The sequence below is a fragment of the Aethalodelphis obliquidens genome, unplaced genomic scaffold, assembly GCF_003676395.1.
Source record: "Aethalodelphis obliquidens isolate GAN/ISIS:26980383/991018 unplaced genomic scaffold, ASM367639v1 scaffold42, whole genome shotgun sequence".
Lineage (NCBI taxonomy): Eukaryota > Metazoa > Chordata > Mammalia > Artiodactyla > Delphinidae > Aethalodelphis > Aethalodelphis obliquidens.
The window spans coordinates 9,415,599-9,432,412 of NW_020837986.1; the positions used below are offsets into that span (position 1 = coordinate 9,415,599).

A 16,814-nucleotide genomic window follows, 5' to 3' on the forward strand; every position below is an offset into this window, starting at 1 on the left:
TCCTGGGTAAGGGAGGTGCTCGAGGGTCACTCGTGTGTTAAATTAGAGTAATAGTGGTATTGTGCTCACGTAGGAATGTCCTTATTCTTAGGTGTCGCCTGGTGTATTTGGGGGTGAAGCAGCATGGTATGTGCAGCTTATTTTTAAATGGCTCAAGGTGAGGGGGATGTTTGTGTATGTCCCTGACAGGAACAATGCAAATATGGCAAAATCTTGACAGTTGGTGATTCTGGGTGAAGGACATTAAACTATTCTTTCAACTTCGGGAGGGTGGGCCTCTCCTCTGCTGCACCAGCAGGGCTGGGAGAGGGGGCCCAGGTATTATGATACAGGGAGTGCAGGACCCTCCCTGAGACCCTGATCTAACCCTCAAGGCCCCTCCCCTGCTGCCGCAGAAACACTCAGGCTCTGAAGGGGTAAAAGGGTCCACCCAGTTCCCCGAGGCCCGTCAGGAGTAGAGCTGGGCTGCTCGCTGGTCAAGTCCAGCGCGACTGCCTCCTGTGTTCACTCACACCTCTGAGTATCTGGCTCAGTGCCCAGGCAACCTGAAACCCGTCCACTTACCTTTGAGTCACCCTCAGCATGTCTCAGGGCAGGGGGTAGGTCCAGCCCCAGGAGTTAATCTGAGCCATCCATGGCCACTGGGCGCTCAGCCACCACTACCGGGATCTAGACATGAGGGCACAGCACTCCTAGCGCAGGGGGTCTGGCCCACAGGCTTCAGGGGAGCTCACGAGCGGCCCCTCTGGGGAAGGCAGGGCAGCCCGAACAAAGTTCCTGGGAAGGTAGTTCCCCTGGGCTTGAGGTCACCAGCACCTCCGCTGCGTTGTGCCAAGGGAGGAGACCAGGTGCCTGCAGCTCGGCCAGGCCCGAGAACTTTCTGAAACACATGTTCTTACCACCAGACATGGGCACCTGCTGTTCCGCCTGCTATCCCCTGCACCCCATCCCCATCTCCCAAAGCCGGTTAATACCCACTGTCTTCCAGCCTTGACCTGGGTTTGGCGGAGCTGTCATGGGTTCCCACAGCCTCACTGTGCTGCACCTCCTTTTCTACCATCTGCTGTAGACTGGAACTCACCTATGGCACGTTCCGTGTCTCCCCCACCGGGGCGTGAGCTCTATGAGCAGGGTAGGTGCTCAGGAAGTGCATCCAGTGCGTGTAACTGTCAGGGTGCAGGCAGCTGCTGGGGTACCGAGTGCCCCGTCCTGGGTGAAGCGCACGCAGAGTCGGGGTCTGCGGAGGGGGCGCGAGTTGTCAGCGAGAGCAGCCCATCTCAGCTCCCACATAGCGACGATGAAGCATTTATTTCTCTGGAGGAAGCTGGTCAGGCAGATGTTACACACTCATCTTTCGGGAAGGGAACCGAGAGCTTAGTTTTCTTGCTGGGGGTCACAGAGCTGGTGCCTGAGAGCGCTGGCATTACAGTTTGCACTCGTCAGCCTGTCTCCAAGGAGCTGCCACTTGGAAGGGGTCTGGCTGTCTCCTGGGGCGTCTACTCCACCCGCCTCATCCCAGTCTGGCCCGCCCCGCTGCAATAACACCATGAGCCCGTGGTGCACGTTACCTCATTTATTCTCACAACATGCCTGTGAGGTAGGGAGGGGCGGGGACTGTCCCCATTTTACAGAGGAGGAAGTTGAGGCACACAGAGGTCAAGTGACTTGCCCAAGGTCGCAGACGGCGGCCAAGCTGGAATGGGCCCTAGAGCAGGCCCCTGTGGCAGGTGCTGGACACGAGGGCGTCTCCAGTGCCGCAGCCGTCGTGCTCAGAGCTTGCTGCAGGCCTGGCCTCGCCCTCGCCCTCCCTGCCCCCCACCTCACCCTGCAGGCCTGGGCCATCGCAGCTCAGGGCTCATGACACCCTGGGAGTGGGGCTGGGGGCAGGGGAGAGAGAAGGATGACCAGGGTAAAAAAATAGAAAACTCAGAGGCCAGGCAGATGGGCCCATGGCCGGGGAGTGGGGGGCAGGTGAGAGACAAAAAAAGGGGGAGCTGCTTACACACAAGGTATATATTTTTACACACACTTGTACACACACCTAGATATAGTACATGTAAAAATATATGCTATTCACACACCCGCCTCCTGCCAGGTGCCCCCGAGAGCCAGCGGTGGCGCTGGTGGGCATGGGTGAGCAGAGGGGCGTTTGTTAAATGTACACTCTAAGGTCTATGTGCATATGTACACATACATACAGACACAGCCGCCCGCCCCTCGGGCACTGTACACAGGCTCGGCCAGGGACACGTGACCCCTGGAAAACGGGGCCCCTCTCTTGAGTGGCCCCTGCAAGTCACTCCAGGTCATACATTTTGCTGAAGGAAGAAGGGGCTGGAGAGAAGAAAAAGGCGGGAGTCTGGAGTGTGGTAAGCTGTGGTTTTTATCTCATTCCCACCCCCACCCCCCCAAAGACTTCAGCCCTCCTCATGGTCTCAGAGAGGCGAGCCACCCACCTGACGCTGCCTAGGGCTGGCAGATCACAGTGGGAGGGCTGCTTCTGCTGAGAGGAACCTGTATTTGCGTGTGTGTGTGCGCGCGCGCGTGCGTGCGTGTGTGTGAGCACTCGGTGGGGCAGGGGACGCGTGTCCATCTCTCTGTCCTCTGGGCTCACCCACAAAAAGGGCTGAGAACCAGAAAGCCGATAGTCAGGATGGTGACCCCTGTGTGAGCTCTTAAGGGAAAAGAGAAAAACATAAGAATGAAAACTCCAAGGTCAGAGCTGGGGTAGCCAGGAAAAGGAGGAAGGACATGGCAGGTGCCCAAGGCTGCCCTTGGGCTGTCGTCATCTTGTAAACAAGCTAGTTTAAGTTCTCATTAGATAGAGCAAGTAAAAAGACTGTAGTCTGGAGGCTGGGCCGGGGCGTTGCCGAAGTCCATCTATCTAGTCCACCACGGCCAGCAAGAGGAAAAAAAAGTTTTATAGTTTTGTGTTTCTGTTGATTTTTTTGTGTGAAGTCTTCATAACCTAAAGCTGGGAGGGACCCAAGAAAGCCAAATTGTGAGCCCTTATATGCGTCAATTTGAAAGTTGGCTCAGGGTCTCTAGACAGAATAACCACACTAAAGGTTGAGAAAATTTTGTTCCTTTCGCATTTAGTTTGTAGGTTTCTTTTTTTAATGACTTAAAATTGCTTGCTTCCTGCTTCCTGGTCTCAGAGCCGGGTCTGGGCCTCAGGGACATAAATCTCGATGCTGTCCGCGCTCTCCGTGGCTGAGTTCTGCCGCACGGAAGCTGCCCGCTTGGCCGCCAGGAGCCTCTTGCGGGCCTCCTGACGCTGCTTGTCCCCAGCGTCAGAGGCCTTGTCGCGGCTCACTGCCGGCTTGGATTTGGCTGGCTTCTTTGGGACCGGAGGGGGTAGTTTCTTCTCTTCCTTTAGTGAGACAGTGAGGAGAGAAGGAAAATAAAATAAAGGTGCCACCTTTTGTGTGGTGCTACCACCCACCGTATGCTGGCAGCTGGAGCCTCCACCCCAGCTTCCCCGCATCGGGCACAAGCAACACACATTTGGAATCAGGAAGCCACAAGAAGCGATGATGGTGGGAACAGCACAAGGCATAGGAGCAAGAAGCAAGCTTACAATCCTAGAATGTTATAGTAGGAAGGGACAGACAGATCACCTCTTCCCACCCTGCTCTGAACCACTGAGAGCCTGAAATTCACGCAGGAATCATATAGCCAGAGATGGGATTTAAATTCAGGGCCTCCGACTCCCAGGTCACATTTCACATGCTATTCTAGGGGATCAGAACTCACAAGGGCCACAGTCCAGTAACCAATAACCAAAGGGGTCATTGGGTGCCACTGTTTTACAGATGGAAGCCTGAGCCTCAGGGAAGAGGCTGGCCCAGGAGGCAGAATCGGGTCCAGACCCCTGTACTCCTGGCAGCGTGGTCCTAGGAGAAGGACCATTTTTCTACCTCCAGGGTTCCAACGGCTGTGTCTACGCTAGTGCTCTGGGCTGTGGGCATGTGTCTCCCACTTTCTGAACATGCAGGGCAGGAAGGCATGCTTCAGGGGGGGCAGCCTCAACTACACAGAGCGAGTGGCATGCTGGACGAGCGCCGAGCATGGACCCCGCACACTGATGGACGTGAGCCCCCAGCTCAAAGACGACACACAGAGAAGGGAGCCAAGCAGCACTGACCGATGTGGCCAGCGTTATTGCCGACCAGGAATTTGTCCCTGGACTTCCCCTCCGCACTGCTCCATGCTCACCTTCCTCTTCTCGGGGGTCTCCACCAGCTGCCAGCTGTTGGCCTTGAGGTGGTAGAGTTCATCAAACTTCATGCTGATGTCCTCGATGGACAGCTGCAGCAGGTCCCAGAACCCTGCCAGGTCCTGGGCTGTTGGACGTGGGTTGGCATCAGGGTTCTGTGGGACAGACGGGGATCAGTGGGGCAAGCAGGGCAGAGGCTTGTCCTGCACCCCATCCCAAGTACTGTCTCCTAGCTCTGCCAGCCCTGGTTGGCTTCTCTTGAGGCCTGGTCTTACTCTCCTGTTCCCAGGGTCGGGTCAGTATCTGTATGAGCGAATGAACCCAGTTCCTGATTACTGCTGGCCCTGATGGTGGAGAGCTTTGGGAGAGAGAGACAGTCCTATCATGAGAGTGGGTCCTGCACACACATGGGGACTGAGGCCTTCGCCACCACTGAAGGGCTACAGGGAGGAGGCAGGATCACTTCCAGGTGGGTGTGGTTCCAGAATCCGTGTGCTTTCTAGCCCATCATTCTGTTCTCTGACAGCACATTCCTTATCAGGACTTCCCCAGTGAACGCCCAAACCCCTACCAGTCCTAGAGACAAACACTCGCCACTGTCCTCCACCCCTGGGGGTTACACCACCCCTGCCAGATGGAAAGAGGCTCCACAGGAAAAGCTGCTGCCTAGCGGCAAGGGTGAAGGAGAGGGAAACCCACCAAGTGTCATGGTGGTGATTTCTTTAGTTCTTACCTTGACTGTCTTCTTAGATATAGAGTATGTTGTATATAAATAAATCAGTGCCAACTGATTTTTAACTTTCATGTGGCTGTTTTTACATAGAGTTCACTTTTCTATTTCAGAAGGTAGTAGAGCTCTGAAAGGACCATTCCTGGCCCTTTTCCTGTGCTAGGCACTGACACACACCACTGTCATCTTTCCAATGCCATGAGGAAGCAGCACCTTCTCCATGTTAGAGAGGAGGTCACAGAGGCTTAGAGGCTAATCCAGCTGGGGGATCTGGCTGGAAGACCCACTGTGGAGGAGGAAGAATCACACTCACCAAGTTTTGCTCACAGAGGCCCCGGAACTGCTGGAATTTCTGTGACATCAGTAGCTGGGCACTGCCCACAGCACTGAGGACTTTCCCTAAGACTGAGAAAGAGAAGGTAGAAAAAGACTGAGCAGAGCACAGGGTCTGCTGGGGTGGAACACAGGATCAGGGTCATGGCTTCCACCTCCCCTCCCCGCATTAGGACACCAATCATCATTTGGTGATGGCAGTCAGTCTTCATTTTATTTACACATTAACCCACTCTCACTGTGAAAAATGCACACCAGACACATAAAGTGAGCCCCGTCCCCTAGTTGCTAAGGACATTTTATGGCAATAAATTTAAAAACTAAGTTTAAATGGAAAAAATTTTCAGGAGAACATAAATTACTATCATAGACTCAAGAAGAAATAGAAAATCTGATTAGGCCAATAACTGTTTTAAACAACTGAAGCAGGAGTTAAAAATCTTCTCCAGAAAAAGGAACCAGGCCTATGTAGTTTTACAGGTGTGGTTTTACAAAACCTTCCAGGAATAGATAATCCTTGTTTTATACATTCAAATTCTTCCTGAGAGTAACTAAACAGAAAATGACAGCAAATTTCAGGAGCCTGAGAGAACATAGGACATGCCAAGAATAGGGCACTTTCATTATGAACATAAAAGTCTTAAAGCAAAGAGAATCCAACAGAAGCGTTCACCATGAAGTGTTCAGCCCAGGAAAACAAGGCTGAAATCTTTTAGTGTGATTTCCAGTTTTAAAGTGGTGGCAGGAAAACGGTACTACCTCCTAGCCCCCTTAGAAATCACTGAAAAGCAAAACAGTATAAACAAGAAATAAAAATACAAACTGTCTCCTGACAGAACTCTCGAACGTAGTATATGAGGAAGGCTGCCACATGCAGCGATAGCCACACAAGGAGGATTCTTGGGATTGAAAGGCTCAGATAAAGGTGGCAGTTCTGAGTTCTCAAATGTAGCATAACTTGAGAGGAGAAGCCAATAATCTCTTATTTGAAATAAAAAGGGGGTGTGGACTGAAGCAGGAGCGTTCCTGGACCTGGTTCAGCACCAAAGGTGGAGGGCAGGGGGACGAGGACGACACTGCATGGTAACCGCCCTCTAGCTGCCTGGGGAGAACACTAGGCTGAAGAACACACCCTGCACCCATCACCATGCCTGAGGAATTCCTGCCAGCCTGGGACACAGTCCTGGCTCCTCTCCCACAGTGGTCTACTTACAGCAGCTCATGAAGGAGGAATTCCACCTCATTCAGAAATTAGTTATTAAAAAGGAACCAACACAGGAGCTAAACATGTTATAGGAGCAGTAAATGGCAGATGCACATTCACCAGAAAGTTGTTGCCAGAGAGCAGATGAAAAGTGTGACATTTAGCCACAAATATTTAAACAGTAGTTCAAAGCAGAGATGAGGTACTCTGAAAAGAGATGCAAGACAATGGAAGGGGATAAAACATGAGCTCTGGAACTAGTGCAAGAGAAAAATCAGGCATCACAGAAACAAGGGCCATGATGGACACAGCACAAAGAATAAACCCTGATGAAAACCAATAAGGACAAGGAGGACAGGAGTGAAAAAGCTCCTGGCACAAAACACTTACACTGCTAGATTAACAAGACAAGGTGTCTTAAATGAATAGCTAAGCTGCTGGGGATAAAATGACTCCCCCACCCGCAGAAGGTAGTGGGTATATGTGCCTGGCTTGGTCTAAAGTAGGATAGGAGGGCTTTCCTGGTGGTGCAGTGGTTAAGAATCCACCTGCCAATGCAGGGGACGTGGGTTCGATCCCTGGTCTGGGAGGACCCCACATGCCGCGGAGCAACTAGGCCTGTGCGCCACAACTACTGAGCCTGTGCTCTAGAGCCCGTGAGCCACAACTACTGAAGCCCGTGTGCCACAACTACTGGAACCTGCGCACCTAGAGGCTGTGCTCTGCAACAAGAGAAGCCACAGCAATGAGAAGCCTGCGCACGGCAATGAAGACTAGCCTCTGCTCGCTGCAATTAGAGCAAAGCCCGCACACAGCAACAAAGACCTCAATGCAGCCAAAAATAAAATAATTTAAAAAAGAAAAAGTAGGATGGGAATAAGAGGAAAAGTCTCTCCTGAGAATTCCTAACCATAAGACTGCACTTAGGTACCTTATTTTTTAAGAAATAAAGGAAGCAACTAGATGTATTAAAAAGATGAGACTATTTTTAAAAAAGTGACTGAGAGACATGGAGGAGAGAGGGAGACTTAAAATACATCTATCAGAGTTCTAAAAGGACAGAATGGAAGAAAAGAAATTTATTCAGAGAGATGATTCAGAATATGAATAAAGGAACCATCCCAAACTCATTTTATGAAGCTAGATAACCTTGGTACTAAAACAGGACAAGGATGAGAAAGGAAAATTACCAGCCAAGTAATTCTGCCTTTGAAGAAAGGCAAAATTATTAAATTAGATATTAACAAAAGTACAACAGTGTACTAAAATAATATAACTCAGCTGGGTTTATTCTGGTAATACAAGACTGATTCAACATTAGAAAATTCTAATAACTTCTGATTCTATGAAAAACCAGTTACTATCAGACAAACTGAACCCTCCCATGAAGAAAAATTAAAAAAAATAAAACCTAAATAAAATACCAAAAACAACAAAAAAATCTCTTTCAAGGTATTAAAAAATTATCAAAGCAACCAGAATTTGAGAGGCTAAGATGTCAGTGAGAACGGAAACTATATTCAGCCAAGTCTGATATTCTGAACTGCTTTCTACCCCAAGGCATCTCCCAGTTTATAAGCAGCGCAAGGCTGAGGGGCTAAGAAGCCAAGCAGAAAGCGGTGGTTCAGAGCCTGAGAAGCTAAGCAGAACTTGTGGCAGTTCCATGGGGACAGGGAGACCAAAACTGGAATTCGGAGCTACCAGAGGAGACAGGACTTGGGGGAAAGTGCATCAGGCTGAGCAAAGCTTCCAGCAGTCTTAAGATGGGGGAGAAACAAAAATTGGAGCTCAGTGTCTGCCAAGGAGGACGGGCTTGGAAATACCCCAGGCTGTCACAAAACCCAGCTCTGAACCAGCTCAATCCCATATTAGATTAAGTTGGTCTGGCCCTACTCTAATTGTCTGCAAGAAGCAAAAGTAAATTTGTTCTCAAAGTATAGAAAATCGTCTTCAAAAAAAAAGAAGAAAAAAAAAATCATCCTGAGCTTCAAGTTATCTCTGTAGTTTTCATATACAGTTTCTGGCATTGAATGAAAATTACCAAGCATGCCACGAGGTAGGACCAAATGACTGCACACCAAAAGAGAAAAATCAGCAAAAAGTAAAAGAACTATAGGGATGTAGAGGTATAGGACCAGGGCTTTAAAATGACTGTGAATATGTCCCAGAAAGTATATGACATGATGAGGAATTTCAGCAAAGAACCAGAAATCTATCAAAAAGAATCAAATGGAAATTCTAGAACTAAAAAACAGAGTAACTGAAATTAAGGCTGCAATAGACTCTTCAATAAGTGGTGCTGGGAAAACTGGACAGGTACATGTAAAAGTATGAGATTAGATCACTCCCTAACACCATACACAAAAATAAGCTCAAAATGGCTTAAAGACCTAAATGTAAGGCCAGAAACTATCAAACTCTTAGAGGAAAACATAGGCAGAACACTCTATGACATGAATCACAGCAAGATCCTTTTTGACCCACCTCCTAGAGAAATGGAAATAAAAACAAAAATAAACAAATGGGACCTAATGAAACTTCAAAGCTTTTGCACAGCAAAGGAAACCACAAACAAGACAAAAAGATAACCCTCAGAATGGGAGAAAATGTGTGCAAATGAAGCAACTGACAAAGGATTAACCTCCAAAATTTATAAGCAGCTCATGCAGCTCAATAACAAAAAAACAACCCAATCCAAAAATGGGCAGGAGATCTAAATAGACATTTCTCCAAAGAAGATATACAGACTGCCAACAAACACATGAAAGAATGCTCAACATCATTAATCATCAGAGAAATGCAAATCAAAACTACAATGAGATATCATCTCACACCCGTCAGAATGGCCATCATCAAAAAATCTAGAAACAATAAATGCTGGAGAGGGTGTGAAGAAAAGGGAACACTCTTGCACTGCTGGTGGGAATGTGAATTGGTACAGCCACTATGGAGAACAGTATGGAGGTTCCTTAAAAAACTACAAATAGAACTACCATATGATCCAGCAATCCCACTACTGGGCATATACCCTGAGAAAACCATAATTCAAAAAGAGTCATGTACCAAAATGTTGATTGCAGCTCTATTTACAATAGCCCGGAGATGGAAACAACCTAAGTGTCTATCATCGGATGAATGGATAAAGAAGATGTGGCACATATATACAATGGAATATTACTCAGCCATAAAAAGAAACGAAATTGAGCTATTTGTAATGAGATGGATAGACCTAGAGTCTGTCATACAGAGTGAAGTAAGTCAGAAAGAGAAAGACAAATACTATATGCTAACACATATACATGGAATTTAAGAAAAAAAAAAAAGTCATGAAGAACCTAGGGGTAAGACAGGAATAAAGACACAGACCTACTAGAGAATGGACTTGAGGATATGGGGAGGGGGAAAGGTAAGCTGTGACAAAGCGAGAGAGAGGCATGGACATATATACACTACCAAACATAAGGTAGATAGCTAGTGGGAAGCAGCTGCATAGCACAGCGAGATCAGCTCGGTGCTTTGTGACCGCCTGGAGGGCTGGGATAGGGAGGGTGAGAGGGAGGGAGACGCAAGAGGGAAGAGATATGGGAACATATGTATATATATAACTGATTCATTTTGTTGTAAAGCAGAAACTAACACACCATTGTAAAGCAATTATACTCCAATAAAGATGTAAAAAAAAAAAAAGACTGCAATAGATAGGTTTAATAGATTGGTTACAGCTGAACTATAAAATAATCCAGTAGAAAATATCCAGACTGAGGTCCAGAGAAAGAAAAAAAAAAAAAGGGAAAATACAGAAGAGAGAATGAAGAAGCATAAGATGTGGCAGTCTAAAATATGTGTAATTGGAGTCCACAAGTAGAGAAGAAATAACATGGAGCAGAAATTTGAGGAAATGATGGCCAAGACTTTTCTGAAACTGATGAGAGTTATTAAGGCTGCAGATTCAAGAAACCCTGTGAGCATCAAGTTGGAAAAATACAAACAAAACCATACCTAGGTATCAGACAGTTGACTTTTCAATAGAAAGGCTGGAAACCAGGACATAAAGACATATTTATAAAGTGTTGAAAGAAGATCAGTACGTACCTATAATTCTATACTTAGCAAAAATACTGTTCAGGGACTTCCCTGGCAGTCCAGTGGTTAAAGACTCCGCACTTCCACTGCAGGGGGCACACGGGTTTGATCCCTGTTCAGGGAACTAAGATCCCGCATGCCGCGGCCAAAAGAGTAAATAAAATTTAAAAATAATAACAAACAAAAGCCTGCCTCCTGGAGGACAGTTTTAAAAAAATACTGTTCAAAAAAAGAGGGAGGGCTTCCCTGGTGGCGCAGTGGTTCAGAGTCTGCCTGCCGATGCAGGGGACACAGGTTCATGCCCCGGTCCGGGAAGATCCCACATGCCGTGGAGCGGCTGGGCCCGTGAGCCATGGCCGTTGAGCCTGTGCGTCCGGAGCCTGTGCTCCGCAACGGGAGAGGCCACAACAGTGAGAGGCCCGCATACCGCAAAAAAAAAAAAAAAAAAAAAAGAGGAAAAAATACATTTTGAGATAAATACTGCATTAAAATAAATACTAAAGGGAGTTCTTCAGGCAGAAGGAAAATGATCCTAACTAGAAGCAAAGAAATAAAGGAGAGAAGAGTACCAGAAAGAGTAAATATGTGGGTAATACTGATTGTATAAAACAAAAAATAATGTCTTGTGGCATTTAGAACATATATATAGAACTGAAATACTTAACAGCAATAGTACACAGGTTAGGAGGGGGATAAAAGTGATCTAAGGTCCTTGCATCATCTGTGAAGTGGTAAAGGTACTAATTTAGTCTTTACAAAGTCAGGGATGCAGGTTGTAATCTTGAGAGTAACTGTTAATAATAAGCTAATAGGAAAAAAGTGGAAATAAATACTTGATTAATCCAAAAAGAAGGCAAGAAAGGAGAAAAAACTATCAATAAAATTTACCACATTACAGATTAAAAATTATCTAAATAGATACACTAAATTTCATTAAATTCAACAATTTTCTTAACCAGAATAAGCGTATCTCCAACAGACCTACAGTAAACATCATACTCAATGGTACAAGGTTAAAAGCAATTCCTTATTTACAAATAAAGTAAGAATACAGCAAGATTTCTAGATATAAGATCAATAGAAAGGCCAAGCGCATTTCATCAACAATAAACAGAAAATACAGTAACAGAAAGTACCACTTACATCCCTCCAAAATTAAAATACTAATCTAACAAATCTTCAAAAAATATGTAAAACTTTTATGTGGAAAATATAAAATTTAAATGAAAGACACTAAAGAAGACCTAAATAAATGGAGAGACATAATCATGTTCTTGGATAGAAAAGAATTATTCATAAACATGTCAACTTCCCACCAAACTGATCTACACATTTAATATAATTCCAATGAAAACCTCAACATGGAACTTGAAAAGCTGAGTCTTACAATTTATATGGAAAAGCAAAGAGCCTATGCCAGACACTCTTGAAGAATAGGTTGGGGAAACTTGTCTTTCCAATTATCAAGATTCATTAGACAGTTATAACAATGAAGAAAGTCAGATTTGGGCCTAGGGATAGACTAATGAACAGAATAGAAAGCTCAGAAATAGATCAACACATATAGGAAACCTGATATTTGTCAGGGCTGTACTGCATATCAAGCAGGATAAGGATGAACATTTTAATAAATTATTGTCCAATGAGAAAAAGTTAACATAGAGCCTTATCTCACTCCATGCAGACAAATTAATTCTAAGGGATCAAGGACTTAAATGTGGAAGACAACTCGAAAACTTTACAAGTAAATAGTAAAATATCTTTCTGACTTTGGGAGAAGGATGGATTTCTTAACATACAAAAAAGTATAAACCATAAAGGAAAAGATTGATAAATTTACAAAAGTATCCATTCATTCAAAAGATACCATAAAGAAAATGAAAAGATGAGTTGCAAACTGGGAGAAGACATTTACAATACATATAACTGACAAAGGTTCCAGAATCTAGATACGTAATGATCACCGATGAGGCAATTAAGAAAAAGACCACTTAATAGAAAAATGAGCAAAACATATGAACAGGCATTTCACAGAGGAGGAAACATAAATGGCTAATATGTGAAAAGATGCTCAATGCCATTAGTAACCAATGAAATACAAATTATAACCACTATTTTATAACTGTGGATTGGGGGAAAGAAAAAACCTATTACATACTAAGTGTAAGCAAAGATGTAGAGCAATGGGTACTTTCACACAGTGCTGAGGGACTAATAAATTGGTGTAATCACTGTGGAGAACAATTTGGCATTTCTTATAAATCTGAACACAGGCATACTCTGTGACCCAAACGTTTCCCAGTATATACCTTAGAGAACTCTTATAGAGGAGACATGGTCAAATATGTTCATAATAACCCACAGTTTATATCAACTTAATGGTGTGAGACTGAATAATCTATCCCTGAGATCAGGAATGAGACAAAAACAAGGATGCCCCTGCTCTTGCCACATCTATTCAACTTTGTGTTGGAGCCAGGGCCATTAGGCAAAAAACAAAATAAAAGGAATCCAGGCTGGAAAGAAAAAAGTAAAACAATCTCTATTCTCAGATTAAATGCTCTTGTATGTAAAAAATTCTGAAGAATTCCCCAAAAAACAGTGAGGTTGCAGCATACAAGATCAACATACAGAAGTCATTTGTATTTCTATATGGTAACAATGAACATCTGAAAATGAAATTAAGAACACAATTTCATTTACAATGCCATCAAACAGAATAAAATACTTAGGAATAAATTTAAAAGAAATGTAGGACCTGTCCACTGAAAGTTACAAAACATTATTGAAAGAAAATTTCAAAAACCTAAGTAAATGGCAAGATAGCCCATGTTCATGGATCAGAATACTTTAAAGTAAGAGGGCAACACTCATCAAATTGAATTACTGATTTAACACAATCCCTATTAAAATAAAATCCCAGCTGCCTTTTTTGCAGAAACTGACAAGCTGATTCTAAACTTCATATGGAAATGCAAGAACGAAATATGAACTTTAGAACTTCCTTTAGTGAGAACCTGAGAGCTGGCAATAAACTTCTTTTATTTTTATTTAAAAAGTAAAGCTGGAGGACTCACACTTTCCAATTTCAAAGCTTATTACAAAGCTACAGTAATTACAACAGTGTGGTACTGGCATAAGTGTACACAGGTACATCAATGCACTGGAATAGAACTGAGTCCAGAAATAAACCCTTAAATAAATCAGTTGACCATAAATAAACCCGTACATTTATGGTCAACTGATTTTTGACAAGGGTACCAAGACTATTCAATGGGGAAAGAACAGTCTCCCTAACAAATGGTGCTGGACAAATGATATCCAAATGTAAAAGAATGAAGGTGGACCAATACCTCACACCATATACAAAAATTAACTCAAAATGGATCACGGACCTAAATGTAACAGCTACAGCTATAAAACTCTTGAAGGCAAACAGGAGTAAATCTTTACAATACTGGATTAGCAATGGCTTCTTAGAATTGACACCAAATGACAAGCAACAAAAGAAAAAAAAATTGAACTTCACTAAAATTAAACTGCTGTGTTTCAAAGAATACATAATAGCCAAGAAGTGGAAACAACTGATGAATGGATACGCAAAATGCAATATATCCATACAATGGAGTATTATTCAGCAGTAAAAAGGAGTGAAGTGCTGAAACATGCTACAACATGGATAAACTTCAAAAACATTATGCAAAGTGAAAGAATCCATACATAAAAGACCACGTATTGTATGACTCCACGTATATGAAATGTTCAGAATGGGCAAATCTATAGAGAATGAAGCAGATTAGCGTTTTAGAGGGATACAGCATGATGGCTAAATGCGTACAAGGTTTCTTTCTGGGGAGATGAAAATGTTCTAAAATTAGATAGCAGGGATGGTTGCACAACTCTGTGGATGTGCTAAAAACCACTTTAGCTGTTTTGTATACTTTAAAGGGGTGAATTTTATGGTATATAAATTACAACTCAATACTGTTACAAAAAATTATTCACAACCAAAAACTAGAAACAACTCAAGTGTTCATCAGTGGAATGGATAAGCAATGGTATATTCATATTCATACAGTGGAACGTGATATATCAATGAAAAGAATGAACTACAGGTACATGCATTAATATGCATGGATCTCAAAAACAAGGCTGAATCAAAAAAGGCAAGCCTCAGAAGAATACATACACTGTGCTTCTATTAATATAAATTTCTAAAACAGGCAAAACTAAACAGCATATTCCTTAGGGTCACACATATATGTGGTACAAGTATAAAGAAAAGCAAGGGTATAATTAACACAAAATTCAGGATAGTGCGTTCTGCCATGGCAGAAAGAAGGTGCTGTCTCACTGGGTTCAAAGACACTAGTAATATTCCATTTTGTAAACTAGTTGGTGCGTACAGGAGTGTTCTTTTTATTATTTTCCTTTACTCTGTTGACTCTTTGCATGTATATTTCACAATGAAAATAAAGGTTAAGAAGAAGAATGAGAGCAAAATAAAGATTTTCAGATACATAAAAACAGAGTTAATGCCAGCTCTCAGGTTCTCACTAAAGAAAGTTCTAAAGGATGAACTCAGCAAAGAAGAAAATGATCCAAGAGGAAGATCTGAGATCAGAAAGGTGAGCAAAGAAAATGATAAACATGATAATTATTATTTATACATGTATTTCTTTAGATTTATCTGTAATTATATAATTGAAAATTATATAATAATTTGTGAGGTTTTAAACCATAAGGAAACAATTAGATAAATCATATTTTAAGGTTCTTGCGTTGTTTGGGAGAAAGGTAAAGATGTTGAGTAACTTAAAGTTTTAAGGGTTCATAGAACAGAAATACAGTTGTAACTTCTGTGGCAGATATGGCTAGTTGTCCCCAGTGTTTGTTTCTCCTTCTCCCTCAGAAGTAGAACCTTTTTTTTTCTTCGTGTCAAGTAGCAGCTTTTTTCAGATGAAATAAAACACAGAAATTTCTCAGGCATACTGTGAATTTTCCAGGACAAAGTATTGTCAAATGGAAAATATGAGGTATGGTATGCAAAGTATTAGAATCACAGAACAAGTTACACTAGCATCAGGACTGGAATAAGGACTTCTGCTGTGAGTGTGATGTCATATCTCTATGATGTGCACACTCTATCTACCAAGCACTGCACAGGCGTCGGAAAACAAGTGATCTGTGGGGACCTGTGGTTTTTAACTTGGGCACATGGCAGCCCGAACTCAGGCATTTCCTAGGCTACCCTTGCAACAAGCTGTGAGTAGCTGGTCAAAGTGGGGGAAGTGGAAGTGGTGTGCGGGGCCGGCTTGCTCTTTTTTGCAACTGGTTCCTTTGCTGCTGGAATGCACTTGGGGTTCTGGAATCCAGCAGCCACTTGGAAAAATGAAAAGATCTTGTGAATGGAAGCCAATTATGACATCAAACCTCAAGAAGAAAGAAGCCTGGGGCTCCAGCATTACTATCTCAGACATTCTTGAATGTGAGAGAAATAAATAGTCTTGTTCAAACCACTTTTTCTTTTCTTTTTTTTTTTAAATGTTATTTATAGGCAAACCTAATCCCAATTAACACAGCCTCAAAATAGCAAAGGGAATGGAGAGAGAGGTGTGTTAATGCAAAAGAAAGCAAGAAAAGAGAGAGGAATAAAAGAAACCTCAAAAAAGTAGAATGGGTCTTCCCTGGTGACACAGTGGTTAAGAACCCGCCTGCCAATGCAGGGGACACAGGTTCGAGCCCTGGTCTGGGAAGATCCCACATGCCGCGGAGCAACAAAGCTCGCACCACGACTACTGAACCTGCGCTCTAGAGCCCACAAGCCACAGCCACTGAGCCTGCATGCCACAACTACTGAAGCCCAGGCACCTAAAGCCCGTGCTCCACAAGAGAAGCCACCACAATGAGAAGCCCATGCACCGCAACAAAGAGTAGCCCCTGCTCGCCGCAACTAGAGGAAGGCCGTGCACGGCAACAAAGACCCAATGCAGCCAAAAATAAATAATAAATTAAACAAAAAAAGTAGAATGAAGAGCACAAAATAACATGGTAGGAATAAATCCAAACAGTGAAATCCCATCGTAAATGGATGACGTTTTCTACTTCTGAAATAAAAATCAACACACTGAACAAAACACAAAATCCAGGTATATGCTGATTATAAGAGACATTATGAGGCACATGAAAATTGAAAGTAAAAGGATGGAAAGCAGTGTACCAGATGAACACTAACCAAAGGAAAG

General features: G+C 43.6%; 1 protein-coding gene across 9 annotated transcripts in view; it reads right to left on the minus strand.

Annotated features, from left to right (window-relative positions):
- Positions 1 to 1,558: 1,558 nt before the first annotated feature.
- DLGAP4 (DLG associated protein 4) overlaps positions 1,559 to 16,814 on the minus strand; it is a 92,769-nt gene continuing 77,513 nt past the window's right edge. For all 9 annotated transcript variants that reach the window (XM_027078385.1, XM_027078384.1, XM_027078386.1 and 6 more), the window contains 3 exons: positions 5,263 to 5,354; positions 4,219 to 4,374; positions 1,559 to 3,373 (listed from right to left, as the gene is read on the minus strand). In XM_027078385.1, coding sequence (XP_026934186.1) covers positions 3,155 to 3,373; positions 4,219 to 4,374; positions 5,263 to 5,354 — 467 coding nt within the window. In that variant the 3' untranslated portion in view covers positions 1,559 to 3,154. The remainder of the gene's footprint in view (positions 3,374 to 4,218; positions 4,375 to 5,262; positions 5,355 to 16,814) is intronic.